Genomic DNA, 14,694 nt, shown 5'->3' on the forward strand with positions numbered 1-14,694 from the left:
GAAGCAAAGGTTGAAAACTTAGGAATGTGATTTTCCTTTAAATAGTTTATGCACTATTTTTTGAGATGAAAATATTTTCACATTATCTATTAATTTTTTAAGCACCACTGTTTCTATGTGCCCTGCCATTTAAATACATTTGAAAACAACTCTGCTAAGTGTTTTAAGACATGATTTTTGTTAAGCAAGTACAAATGCAGAGGCCATCAGTATTTACTGTGGATGTTTTAGAGTTCCCAGTAGAGTGGGGAGACCTCCAAATTTTTCTATAATTTATTCTGCACATATTTTGTTGCTTCCTGTTTGCTAGGCACTATGCTAGGTACAGAAGATCCTGTGATGAAGAAAACAGAACCAAAGTGAAACAAAAATGGCATCTATGTCTGTTTGGAGACTAGTGAGATAGAAATCAGCGAGATACATAAGTACATACAAATTGTGATACATACTATTAAAGAAAAATCTAGGGGGCGGCTGGATGGCTCAGTTGATTAGAGTGCAAGCTCTGAACAACCGGGTTTCCGGTTCGATTCCCAAGTGGCCACATGAGATGGTGGGCTGTGCCCCCTGAAACTAAAAATTGAAAACAGCAACTGGACTTGGAGCTGAGCTGCTCCCTCTACAACTAGATTTAAGGACAATGACTTGGAACTAATGGGCCCTGGAGAAACACACTGTTCCCCAATATTCCCCCCCAAAATTTATTTTTTAAAAAATCTAGGGAATTAAATTAAAAGTCTATTTATAATAGAGCATGATGGAGGGCAGATGAAGAAGGTGACACAGAAGGCTATTCTTAAGAAGGAAAATTTGAAGCAAATAAGATCTAAAGCATAAGAAAGAATCAGGCAAGAAGGATAGGATTGGTAAAAGGGAAGAAAAGACTGCTGTATTAGTGTATTAGTTGGATTCATTTCAGCTGAAACAAGATAGAAGTTTATTCTTCTTTTGCATAAGCTTTGGTCAGTGTTGGCTGAACCACATTGTCAGAGACCGTTTTTCTTGGATTTTGTTTCTCTGCCTTGTTGTCCATGATGGCGCTCCATCCTAAGTCAACACGTCCACATTCCATCCAACTGGCAGGAGGAAGGGGAGGGTGGACAATTCTACTTACATCCCATTGGCCAGAACTTGGTCATATGGCAGCACTCAGTTGTAAGGAAGATTGGAGAGTGTAGTCTTTACTTTGGGGAGCCACGTGTCTATATTCTATTCTTGAAAAAGAAGGGGATAATGTTGAGAGATAACTGGCAGTTTGCCACGATCACTTACTGCATGAGAATAATAGTCCGGTTTATTTTCCCTCAGCTAAAGGCAGCTGGCAGATTCTTCCCTCTCCCCTATCCTGCTCTTTTTTTTTACTGCATTTTTGTCCGAGGAAAAGGATGACAGTGCATTCAGAGAGGTGTGAGGTCGCCTGAGACCCAGTGGACTACCTACAATGGCCTGTTTGGGGAAACGGCACATTATAATCTCTCCAACTAGTTAGTCCTAGCCTCTCGATTTAGGCATGACTACAGAATTTCACTAGGTAGTAAGTGAAAACTAATTACATATTGTTAGTATTGTTTTTATCCCTTTGGTGCCTGGCAGAGCATCTGGCACATGGCTTACTAATTGCTTTTTAATTTAGTTATTGACTAATGAAGAGAAGGAGGCACATGTGGTCGTTTTCAGTGGCCCACCAGGATAAACGACAAACAAAAGAAACTCAAGTTATGATTACAGATAAAAATCTGTGTGAGTTCAAAAATTGAAAAAAACCAACATGGATTTGTAGTTTAGAATTGAAATAAACTCATACATCATCAGATCTTTCTTTTTATAAGAAAATTAAAGTTGGAGTGGTGCAGTTACTTAGTTGGCCTTACACACTCATTGGTAGCAGAATTGCTTTTTCAACCTTTTGTATTTTTCTGGAAAGGCTTTGTGGCAAAACTAGGCAGATCTAGTCTTTGGATGTGTAGTTTTAGATAGGTAGAGAAGAAAACTTTCCAAACTTGTGTTTGAGTTAACTGCAAGATCAATGTGGGTAATATGGCTTCTAGAAAATAATGAAACATAATGAGAGAATAGAAATGTCTTATAGCAGATAGGAATTCCTTGAGGAACCTTTACGTGGACAAGTGTGTCTACAAGAGTGGGAGAATGGTATGCTATAACTGTCCTATGAAATAATCGTTGGACTCTACCATTTTTATTTTTTTATTTTATTATTATTTTTAAATTTATTGGGGTGACAATTGTTAGTAAAATTACATAGATTTCAGGTGTGCAATTCTGTATCACATCATCTATAAATTACATTGTGTGTTCACCACCCAGAGTCAGTTCTCCTTCCATCACCATATATTCAATCCCCCTTACCCCCATCTCCCACCCCCCAACCCCCTTACCCTCTGGTAACCACTAAATTACATTCCCCAGATTAATTTTCAAACCCCGTGGCCACCCTGTGGTCATCGACTGCCCTCCAATCCCCTCACCCCCCCCACCCCCACCCCACCCCCGCCCATCTACCATTTTTAAATTTCTTGTTACCTTTTCTTCTTTTCAAAATATCTGGTAACAAAGTGGTAAGAACACAGCTTCTGGAGCTGGAATGCTTGGTGACCTTAGGAAAGTTACTTATCTGTGCCTCATTTTTCTGACATGTAAAATGTAAACAACAATGATGCATACCTCCTAGAGTTGTAGTGAGTCTTAAATGAGTTAATATAAAAGAAGTGTTTACAATAATGCATGGAACAGGGTCTGTATTAGCTTTCATTTTTATTACAATTATTAGAAAAGAGTATGTGTAGCATAATAATAAAGTGAATACCTTTGAACTCACTCAAATTATGAACCAGAACATTAGAAATACCACTGCTTTATGAGTTTCTTCATCTTTTTTCTTCCTCTGTAACCCCCTCTATACCACTTACAATGGAGTAATTTTCTTCTATAGTAATGTAAAAGAAGAGTGTGTGTTTCATTATGCATATTTCTGATTCCTAAAAAAGGACATCATCATATTTACTACTGTTGAATTGTAGCTTAAAATAATTTTATCTACCCAGACATACGTAGGCTCCTAATTATGAGCCCTGATTCCACAGTCTACAGAAAACACCCCCATTATTTGTGCCAATAAGTTTCTTTTCTGCTAGGCAGAATTCATATGATTTGGTATTCTAGAAGAGTTTTATAATTATTAAATGTTTAATATAGAGAGAACCAAATTGGTTTTTGCCCTTTAAAAACTCTTATTTCGAGGGGCCTTGACTGGTCATGTCTATAAGCATTGATTATAAAATTATCAAAAGCCTTGTATATAGTACATGAATGGAGACTATTATCTGAGATGAGGCAACAATTCTGGGGAGAGTCTGAGAGGGAAAGAGAGAAGGAAGAAGTAAAGGTGTTATCAGGGACAGATTGATGAAATTTGTTTCTTAAAAATTCAGCTGTGAGATGAGGTGAAAATAAATTTGTTACAGATTAAACCAGAAAAGATAATTCATTGAACTTTTAAATGTGTTTTCTTTGAGACTTTATTTTCATTGGCTTATTCAGTGAATATGTATTTTATTACCAACAATACATAAAACTTTATAGGATTAAAAGCAAAACATTCAAAGACAAGGGTTTATAATCTAATAGGAAAGAGATAAAGATGTACATATTTACCATAATTCAAGTTAGTTGTATAATAATTCCATGATTCAAAGATGTACACATGTGCTATAATTCAAAGTAGCAGAAGAAGAATTTAATGGGAAAATTCAGAAAGAGAAACCATATTCAGCTGGGCAGATCAGCATTTCAAGGAGGGGATACTATTTGAGTTGGAGTTTGAAACGTGTGGAATTCAGATAATTATATTGGGAGGGAGGTCATTCTTGGTAGAGAAGGAAAGTCCTGGCGATGGAAAAACATGGTATGTAAACTGGGATTAGTGCGGGATAGTGAAGGACGAACTTGGAGGGGAGCTTGAAGCTAATTCTAGAGGGCCTGGTCACAGGAAGCAGGAAAGTGACATGCCTAGAGTTAGATGGGAGTTAGATGTTGAAGGTGAGGGGAAGAGGGCAGAGTTTTGCAGGATGGCCTGGAAGTTAGCAGAAGCAAGTCAGAGGCGCTGGTGAAATGACTTATTGTGAGAGTCTAAGCAAGAGGTCCCAAGGACTTAAATCAGGTTGGTGGCGTTAGGTAGGGTCCCCTGCAGGTGAGTGCGGAAAAGTGCAGCTGACTGCACTGAGCTTATATACAGAGAAAGAACAGGAACAGCCTGTGGCAGTGACATAGGTAGGTAGTGAGTAGGTGGCAAAGGGAAAATGCAAGATGCTACAGGACGTGGAGCCAGAGTTTCTGACTGAATCAGGGGTTTTAAGGGGCCAACTTAGGAGAGAGGTAGTGTGAGTCCATATGTCAGATATGAAAGAATTATAACATTTTAAAAGAATAATTTAAAGAAATAGAAATAGCATAACATTACAGGGTTTCCAAAATAGAAAAAAGTTAATTGTAAGTCCCATCATCATGACTGATTTTTGTATATTTATTTCTAATCATATTTTGTATATTCATTTCTAATCATAGCTATTCATGTATTTACAATTCATTGTGTTCATATTACTTCTTGCTTTTCACTTTAGATGATAAGTATATCCCACATAACTATATTTATCCCTTTAAGTATAATTTTAATGGTTGCATAATTAAGAACTTCAGAGCAGGAAGAAGCATTAGCTGTTTATGATAGTCAGATTTACGTGATTTTCATGCAATTGCATATATTTATATGTGCTGTTGAGAAACTGAAATTAAGGATAAAACGTGGGAGAAGTTATGACTCTAGTAACAGATTTGTGAGCCCTGTAGTTAGAGGTAAGAATATGAGACTTTGCCAAGGGAGAGAGTTTCAGGGGAAAAATAAGAATAAGAACGGTTTATCTGCTCAGGTGAATAGCCAAGTTCATTAGAATTTAAAATTTACATATTTTTTCTATAGATATCACTGGTACAGTATTTCCTAGAATTAGGTGCTAAGGGCACATCTGATGAATATCAATATCAAACTTATTACTAGTGGCAACTGATAAAGGCCAGAAAAGAAGCTGACACATGACCATAAATCAATGAGTAATTTGAAATGTTTTCCAAACTGGGTACTTAGGAACTCTACCAAAATCTTCTATTGGCTAAAAATATCTCTTAGAATAGCCATTTGCCAGAATTTGGGCAAGTTGAGCCAGGAAGTGATTTCTCTAACTATCTGTCACCGCAGCTTAAGATAAATCAGTTTAAGTCAGATGTGGTGGAAGTTTCATGTGATAAAATAATTTGATTCATTTTCTTTGAATCCAAGTAAAGATTGGGATTGTAGCTTAACTGTCAGTTGTTAACTTTCCATCCGAGAGCTCTGAAGCATGGTGAAGGATCAGTGGCTTACCCCAGATCCCCTCTGGAAGTTTTGGATTCTGGCTTTGAGGCTTTTAGAAGCAGAGTAATGTTGTAGAGGGTCTCAGCTATATCTACAAGGCATGTGGGGCATAAATGACCTAAAACACTGGTTCTCAACTGGGGATCATTTTGTCTCCCTGAGGACATTTGGCAATATCTGAAGGCATTTTTGGTTGTCGCAACTGGTGGAGGAAGTGCCACTGCCAGAGGCCAGAGATGCTGCTGAACATCCTACAATGCACAGGACAATCTCACCCTTCAGCCCCCCTCCCCCAAATAAAGAATTATTTGACCCAAAATGTCTGTAGTGTTGAGGTTGAGGAACTTTGATGGAAATGCTTGGCCACCCACGTTGTAAAAATTGATGACAAGAAAATGCCCTCTGAAATTCTATATGTGTACTTTGGGACACTCTAAAAATATCCATTCTGCTATCTTCAGAAGACTGAGCCTGCTTTGTTGTTTGTACATGGACCATGTGGGAAACAACCTGTTTGTACTTCATGGCCAAGGTACACTTTCAGCAGTTCACGCCGTAAGGCGGCACGTGCAGAAGTTGGGCATGCCCTGCACCCATAAGACAGACACGTGGCATCTTAGTATTCAGTGCTTGTCACTGAATTTTCTGTCCTTTTTTTTTTTTCCGAATTTGACAGAGTTAAAAAAAAACAACACTGGAATGTTTTTAAAGAGAAGGAATTATGCAATTTTAATTTTATGAAGTTTCCAGCCAATATGCATGAGATGCCAGAAGGAAATATGCATTAAGGAACAAAGCTAAATTTTCAGCCAGAACTGGAGCTGGGATTTGAAACATGCCTGGCCTTAAGGATTTCAAGAGAGTCTGCTCATTCCCATACACCAGGAAAGACCAGGCCTTCTATGGGCTATACTCAAATAATCAGATACTGTTTTGAGCTCTTGTAGATTATTTTGTTTGGTTTGACTTATAAATAGTGTCTGGTATTTAGAAAAATGAAACTGTAATCACTTTAAGAAGCACTCATGTATAAGCCAATTTTAATAGTTTAAGAAAGAGGAAACGAAGAATTCCTTATTCAATATGCCCCCATGTCCTTGATGTGCCTTACGGTAGGTAGACTCCCTCAAATCAGCTTGCTTCTTAATGGAACCCTTGCCTTCTTCCCTGAGTTTATTAATTATAGGTGTTACAACGTATTAAATTCAGAGTTCCCTGAAAACAACATCGTGACTAGTGCAGTGTGACCCAGATAAGCTTTCCCAGAGTACAGGGTATTTTCCCAGTCATAATGATCACTATAAGTATTGTAATCCCTTATTTTGTGACTGTCTTCAAAACCCAATGTTAGTCCTGCAAGGGCAGGGATCAAGGTGTCTTCTTTTGTTCACTACCATGTGCCCAGCACTAGATCTGACCCCTTCGTAACTGACACCTCAATAAATCTTTATTGAATAAATGAGTGGGAACCTGAGTAATGCAGAACACAGACAGATGTAAAGTGGACATGGAGTTGCTATCCAGTAAGTTCGAGAATCACTTCTAGACTCTCTGGAAATGGTCCTGCTGAGGACTTATTTGGAGAGTTGGCAGAAATGAGATCTTTGAATTACAAATCCTAGGCAAGTTACCATTTACTATATTCTCAGCAGAGCCTAGCAGGAGATGCCAGGTGGGGAGAGTGTTCCATAAGTCTTATGGGAGACACCCTCTGGTTAGCAGAGCTGGTTTTCTCCCTGTCTAGAGTGAGAGCCTGCCAGATGGCTGAACATCCTGAAAGGAGGCTTACTAAATTTTGATTGCCCTAATCAGGCCATCTGAAATTCCAGTATCATTGCCTTATGTGGTTACAAAAACTGCCTTTAGGCAACCACACCACCTGGATCTGATGTTCAGATTTCCAGGATAATTTTCTTCCTTACAACTGGGCTGTCTTACCACATTATGTACACACGTTACAATAATGACTAGGCACATAGGTGTACAGTCCCGCTGACACTGTGTGAGATCGGTCATTCATGTGGACAGGGTGTCAGAGGAACTGAGCTTGGGCCAGGACTCGGCCATGCTCCCAGGGCCCAGCAAGCTGCTGTAAACATGGCAGGTATCAGAAAGTCAAACCTTAGTACTAAGAAGATTATAAATCCAATGGGCATGGAGAGAGCACACCGATTTAAGTAGTATGTCTGAAGAGTTCCAAATAAGTGCTGTAGAATAAGCCTTTTGCATTTTCTGCCCATTCTGTGATTGTCACATTTATAGCAGTAATATCTGTATTATGCATTTTGAATGAGATATATCATTGTTATCCAAAACATGTTACTTTATTAATATCTAGTATAAAGCTCTATGAAACATAATGGGAATGGGGGAGATTGGAGAGATTTCAGCCTGATTGACTAGCACGTTAGGGTCTCGGTGGGGAGAACAGTGGTAGGATGATACCCAGGTTTCAAATACATACAGGTGACCATTGCCTTCTACTTTGGGAATCCCTTGTGTGCCTTTGCCAAATGGACCCATTAATTCATTGCCGCTGGAATGACTGGAATAGGTCTTCAACTTATTCGACATCTTATTAAGTGTCTGCTTTTCTACTCTGATTTCCAATTTCCTTACTACATCTAGTTTTCGCTGTGATTTATTGGCCTGACCAGCCCTAAAATAATATGTGCAAAACACTTAGCATAGGGCATTTAAGTTGGAGCAGTAAGGTTCCATCCTACTATTTAGTATCATTTCTAGCCTCTACCTTCACACTGCCATACCTTCACTCATGACATTTCATTTGTTGGTACATATTTCTCTCCTGTATCAGTGCTTTGCTCAACTGACATTTCATCTGTGAAGTCTCTCTTCTCCTAAGTTGTGATGTCTTCAAAATTATTATATACAGTAGTGCCCCCCTTCTTATACATGGGGAATATGTTCCAAGACCCCTGGTGGATGCCTGAAACCTCGGACAGTACCAAACCCTGTATATATTACGGTCTTTTTTCCTATACCTACATACTTTTTCACTTAAATGAAGCACTTTATGGCTTCTCTTTGGCATAGCTGAATTGCCAGAAACTTATCACTTGTGCCAATTCTTTTAAAATATCAGTTTCACATCTCTATTTCAGTCTTTTTTTTATTTTTATTTTTTTATTCAGGGTTTCTATACACAGTTTAAATTGAGAAACTGCTTCTTGCACATAGTAGCTAGTCAATTACTTTTTTAATAATTAGGGTTTTTGTAGCCTTTGTAATGAGTTTTCCCTTTTCATGGAAGATTTTGTGCTTATTTACTCTAACCTCTCAGCTCATTTATGGAGGCAGTACCAGCAAGCTAGATTGCAAGATGCTGCCTATCTATCACTCAAGTTCCTGCTGTCTAGTGATAATGTAGTCAGTATGCTTTCATGACCCTGTCAGGAGTGTATTTTTAATGGAGTTGCCCTCGATATTTAGGTGTTCCTGTTCTCCTTGAGGCCAACGTGCTCAGAATGTGAATTTAAACATTTTGCCCCCTCATTATGCAATGGAAGTCAGACACTTAAATTAATTTGCTGTCACCCTAAGTTTTCTACTCCCAGTCTGTGTTTTAATGCAGTGAATTAACGCTTGCTAGGCATTGGGCACGTTAACTGTTTCTCCATTTATCATTTCTAATAAGTCATTTCTATCTGCTACATCATCCTTGCTAGACACTGTGTGCTCCGTATGTATCTTGGGAGTCCTGGGGGGGCCCACGGGCTGTCAGCCCTGTAATTAAAACCTGCTGTGCTTCCAACACAGCAAATTGGGTGTGAGCTTAAGCACCTAGCTTCATTAATGTGCTTCATTTTCCTTTCATTATTGTTTGTTCTTAGCTTTTGCATATAGCTCAGTGAGTCTTTGGATATTGGTGGCCAGATACGAGGTGTGGAGAGTCTTTCTTAAAAGATCTTTTGAACCCGATCAGCACTGGCTGGCTGTAGGGGTCCTGTTTCCTGCAGACCCATGTTGCAAGGCCTCCCTGTACATTTGCTGGCTTCCCTGTGGCAGCGGGAGGTGAGCCTCCCCTGTTCCCTTTCCCTGAGAATCTTGATTACCAAATCCCACCAACTCAACCTCCTTCACAAAGATTTCACCATAAGCACTGTTCTCACTTCTTTCAGCCACTGCTGCCAAAAAGCAACTGTTGCTCCCAGAAGACTGCGTTGGGTTTTTGAAAACTTCTTTGCAAACCTACTCTTTTGCACTTTGTATGAATGCAAGTGGAAGGCAGAAAGTCGATCAATATTCCTATAAGCAATATTATTAATTATCCAGTTCAGACAAATATTTGCCATCGTTATTTTCATATTGTAAATAATTGCCAGTTGCCAGTCTTTATTGTGGATTCTTAGAAACTAAGAGCCCAAATGGACCAACTCACCACTCCACCTCCACCGACCACCACCACCGCCAGCCATTTTTTCATACCCTCCCACCTGCCTGCCATGAAACATGGTGGGGAAAGAAAGAGAAGCTGGGTGAGGTAGCCAAAAGTCAAAACAAGAAAGCATCATATGAAAAAGCGTCGAGGGCCTTTCAGATGCTCAATGGATGTTATACTCTAATGGGAAGATTATAAATAAGTAAATAACCATTTATGAGACTGGTATATGCTGTGAAATAAATGAAACAAGGAGATGTGATAGAGACCATTTTAGAGAGGGTGATCAGGGAAGGCGGCACACCTCTCTGAGGGGGTGGCATTTGAGTTGAGACCTGAAAGAAGCCAACCAAACGACTAACATGAGAAACAAGAAGAGGAGGAGCCAAGGAAGGAGGGTTTCAGGCAAAGGTACCACCAAGTACAGAGGTATTAGAAGATGTGACCTCTCCCCGGGCCAAATAGGTCCTGGTGACACTGCTATCCTCAGCTTTCATCCCTTCTTGCGTACAAGACCTCGATCCTGAAAAGAGAGTCATTGAACAAAAGGAAGCCATTTCCCACGAGGCCATAGGTCAGTTGCTCCCATAATCCCTCTCTTCTAACCAGCATGACATTGAGACAATTTTTATCAGGAGTTGACTCTTGGATATCAGGCACCTTAAGGATCAAAGGACTGAAGAGCAGACCCACAATTAACTTGTCTAACCTTCTGACTAAAATTGGCAAAAATCTCTTTTCCCTTCTCTAATTACATACATATTTGTTTTCTCCAAAGGAATGACTGTTCCTAGGACTGGCCTGGCTAGTGACTAAGGCGAGAGATTAGGAGAGATTCTTTGTGCCATCAAACAACTGCATTTTTTGGTGTGCTGCTTAGGTGTATATCCTGTATTAGGTAAATTTGCTATGCTTTCGTGCTCTTTCATGAATTGGGTAGAACCAGATAAGAAACATCCTCAGACGCTGACAGGCCAAGTTGCAGGCAGGACATGGTTGTTGGGTTTGGGATAAAGGAGCAGACTCAGCACTTTTATGTCTCAGCCTTTCATCGAGCAAAGTCACAGCGTCAGAAGCCAAATGGACAGGGGAGAGTCTGGCATCTTATCTCCAAAATTAGAAGGAATTCTTAAAACACCACAGGCTTTTGTTGATCTGTTCTGTTTAATAGCTCTACAAGTAGAAAGTGAAATTTTTAATGGTAGTTAAATATCTTGCAAATGTCATGGGCTCACTTTCTATATATCTTGGAGAATAAGGGGAACCTGGGACTAATAAATAAGTACATCCCAGGCAGCATTCTGAGGAAAATTACAGGAAGGAAGAGGAAAGTGCGCATTAAAGAATTTCTAATCCCATGTGGATTTGGGAAGGGGATAAAACAGAAAAGTACAGTGATGCTTGAGTCTAGGAAAAGGTAGAAACAATATTTCATAGAAGTTCAGGGCATGGAGTCAGATTTCTTGGGTTCCAACCTCAGCCCCACAACTTGTTGCCTGAGTGACTTTTGGCAGCTTATTTAATTGTTTTGAGCATCAGTTTCCTTATCAGTAAAATGAGGGCAATAAGAATGACACCTACTAAAAATATCAATCTAGATAATTCATGTACAGAGCATAGCACTGAGCCTGGCCATGTGGTTTTTGTTATTATTGGACAGACATCCTGGAGCTGTTGAGGAATGCTGTTGCTGGTGAGTTTTACAGTGGTCCTTCCCAGGGGCATGGATAGCAGCCTTTACTTTTTAATGTATTCAACTCCATTTTATGGGACAATGGATGGCCACTAATTAGGGAGCAGTGGCTGGGACAGAAACACATTCGATAAAGCCAAGAACAAAGGAGTCATACACTGGACTGCACAAAGAGCATGTGGAACAAAAATTACTGTCTAATTTTTTAACCCCTTCTCTCTTCTTTCCTCCTTCCCCTCCTGGATGTAAAGGTTTTACTCTGCATAACCTACTCCCCAACATTTGACCTGAACGGGAGTGCAGTGCTGAAGATTGCGGAGGTGAGTGCTCGCTGCTCCCCCAGCCTTCCTGTGCTGCCTGCTCACAGCTGCTTCCCCCGCTCTGGGATAGATATTAGGGTGGAGCTGAGCCCCGCAGTGGGGTGAGCCCTTCTCTGATCATGACTGTGGGGAGTTTCCACTAAGGCTTGGATCTGTGGGAAGCTGGCTCTGGGGTCCATTGTCCTAAGTCATGATGCTCTGCATGCTTTGCTTTGCTGAACTGAGGCTTTAACCATGGAAATAACAGTACTGGTTCTCTCAACTCTGCCACACTTAGGTATTGCTTTCTTCGTCTGTTTTTCCTAAGATTAATTGAAAGGCATTTGAAAGGCATTTGAATTTAAGAAAGCAAGTATGATATTTAGAGAGATGTTTATTGATTTAAGTCCATCTCTGTCTGCTAAACCATGATGAATGCATTTTGTGGCTATCATTGGAAAGCCTTCTCTTTTCCATCTCTATTGCAGCCTAGAGTAATAAGTACCTTCCAGTGCCCCCAAGAATATGTCCCACAGGACACGTGGCTTCTTGACTGTCTGGCATATGCCTTTGGCTTTTGGAAATATTATCATTCCCAAGCTGTACTTCAATATGCTTAGAATAGTTTTCCTTCTATTTCTTGCAAAGAATATCTTCAGGATTTGTATGTTTTGACAAGAGTACGTGCTTAGACCTTAAAGAGGCAATGATATTCTGAATTCTGAAATAATGGAGAAAAAGAAAGCCAAGTAGTGCTCATGGGTATTTGTTTTTACAGTAATGATTACGATTTACTGAGTATACCAGGTAGAAGCTAAACCCTTTGGGCATTTTTTCCCCATTTTTCTCATCATTATCGAGGTACAATTGACAAATAAATGTTGCATATATTTAAGCTGTACAACTCAGTGTCTTGATATATGTGTACATTGTGAAATAATGACCACAGTCAAGCTAATTAACATATCCGTCATCTCACCTAGGTATTTACATTGGCCGATACACAGGCTTTTATAGTAGTATGTGCCATTAAAGGGGGAAAATTAAAGGAAAATTATTTTTGAGCACACAGAACATTTTATGTTTCTATCAAAATAAAAAGGAGCAATTAGGGGACCTCTCATTACAATATAAATCAATTCTCAAATCTGTATTTATATAGGTAAAAAGAACATTTTTCTTTAACACATATATGTTTTACTCTGTATACATAAAGAAATAGCATAGCTATTAGTATTTTTAAATTGAATTTTAAGAAATGAGTGCTCTTATTATTTTCAGGCTCACTTTTTTTATTGTGGTAAGAACACTTAACGTACGATCTACCCTCTTAACAAGATTTTAAGTGTGATCTCTAGGACTTACTCATCTTGCATAACTGAAACTTTATACCCATTGAATAATACCCCTTTCCCCCTCCTTCCAGCCCCTGGCAACCCCCATTCTGCTCTCTGTTTCTCAGCATTTGACTATTTTAGATACCTCTATTGCTTTTAAAATGACACATGTAATTTCTGATCAGAGCAAGAAATAGGGTTGGCACGTAAGAGACCTGTTAGTCCTTCGCCATGTGAAGGACAAGAAGGGTGATGCAGTGTGTCACTGCCCAGCTGGTCCCCTGGCCAATGGAGCTTAGGGGGGTTGGGGGAGGGGCACAGGTTGTTGCAGGACCCTCAGGAAAGGGGGAGGCCACCAGGGATTCCAAGCTGCCCCTCCAGAGGAGGACTTGGTTGCTTTTATCATCCTCAGGGAACCAGTTTTTGAATCTGAAAGATTCAGGTGTAATTCCTAAACTGGCGAGGACCACCTAAGTCAGGGGTGTTAACTGAGGGTATTGGGAAGCCAGCGTAAAGACTTAGCAATCCTGTCCAGAGAGGATGAAACAGCAAAACACAGTGGTCTCTACCAAACCTATAAAGGAAAAGCAAAGCATTTGTGTTCTTTTTGAAGAAAATTCAGCCCAAGAGTGATGTACAGATAAAGGCATAGGGCTTGGTGGTAAAAGTAGGAGCTCTGGGGTCCCCCTGTTTAGATGTAAATCTGCCTCTGCCACCTTCCAGCCATGTTGCCTTGGGTACCTCCCTGGCTTCATGCTTGTTCTCTGGAAAAGCAATGCTATCTCATAGTGTGGTTGTGCCGATTAGACAAGAAAAATGGAATCCATGTAAAAAGCTTTCTGTGCAGGTCCAGCCACATAGTAAACACTTGGCCAAGGTTAACTACGGTTGTTATTATGGAGCTGCAGAGTGACAATGGTGTCCCCGTTACCACTACCTGATGTTAATCTGGGACAGCGATGGGACCAGCTTCCTGAGGGTGTGTAACAAGCTCTCTCCCCTTCTTGTCCCACCTGCCACCCTCTGAGATCCCCTAGTTGGAAAAGAGTTCCCAGCAGAATGTCATTTTGCAGGCAGTTAAGCAGGGGTCACACCATTGTGGGAAAACGTGTTACTTCCAGTGCTGGCTTTGACTTATTGTTCATGGTAAAGACTTGATATTCATCAGAAGGCAGAAGGACTTAGTAAAGATCTTAAAAGTAAACTTTTCATCCTGTGTTTGATAGCGTGCAGGCTTCCGGAAGCTGTTTTCAGGCCCTGCCTCCCCTGCAGACCCACTGGAAGATCCTTCCACCCTGTTCATGGCAGGACTTATGATTTAGGCTGCCTGTGATCCTGGCCCTCAGTGAGATGCACCACTCTGCTCTGATGACGGGGCACACTGGAAGAGTCTCCAGCATAGGAAGGGTAGGGACACTGCTTTGTAACAACCATGAGAGTCACCACGTCAAAGTGGTTTTGATAAATGGCAGTGCACAATGGCTCCTCTGTGATAGCCTGGACCTGACAGGGACATCAGCTTCAAGAAATAAGAATCC

General features: G+C 40.2%; 1 protein-coding gene across 2 annotated transcripts in view; it reads left to right on the forward strand.

The window, feature by feature from the left end:
* The window catches only part of ARFGEF3 (ARFGEF family member 3), a 154,098-nt gene that overhangs the window by 45,227 nt on the left and 94,177 nt on the right, over positions 1–14,694 (forward strand). For both annotated transcript variants that reach the window (XM_033099360.1, XM_033099357.1), the window contains exon 5: positions 11,772–11,840. In XM_033099360.1, the coding sequence (XP_032955251.1) occupies positions 11,772–11,840 (69 nt within the window). The remainder of the gene's footprint in view (positions 1–11,771; positions 11,841–14,694) is intronic.

The sequence above is a fragment of the Rhinolophus ferrumequinum genome, chromosome 3 (genome assembly GCF_004115265.2).
Source record: "Rhinolophus ferrumequinum isolate MPI-CBG mRhiFer1 chromosome 3, mRhiFer1_v1.p, whole genome shotgun sequence".
Classification (NCBI taxonomy): Eukaryota; Metazoa; Chordata; class Mammalia; order Chiroptera; family Rhinolophidae; genus Rhinolophus; species Rhinolophus ferrumequinum.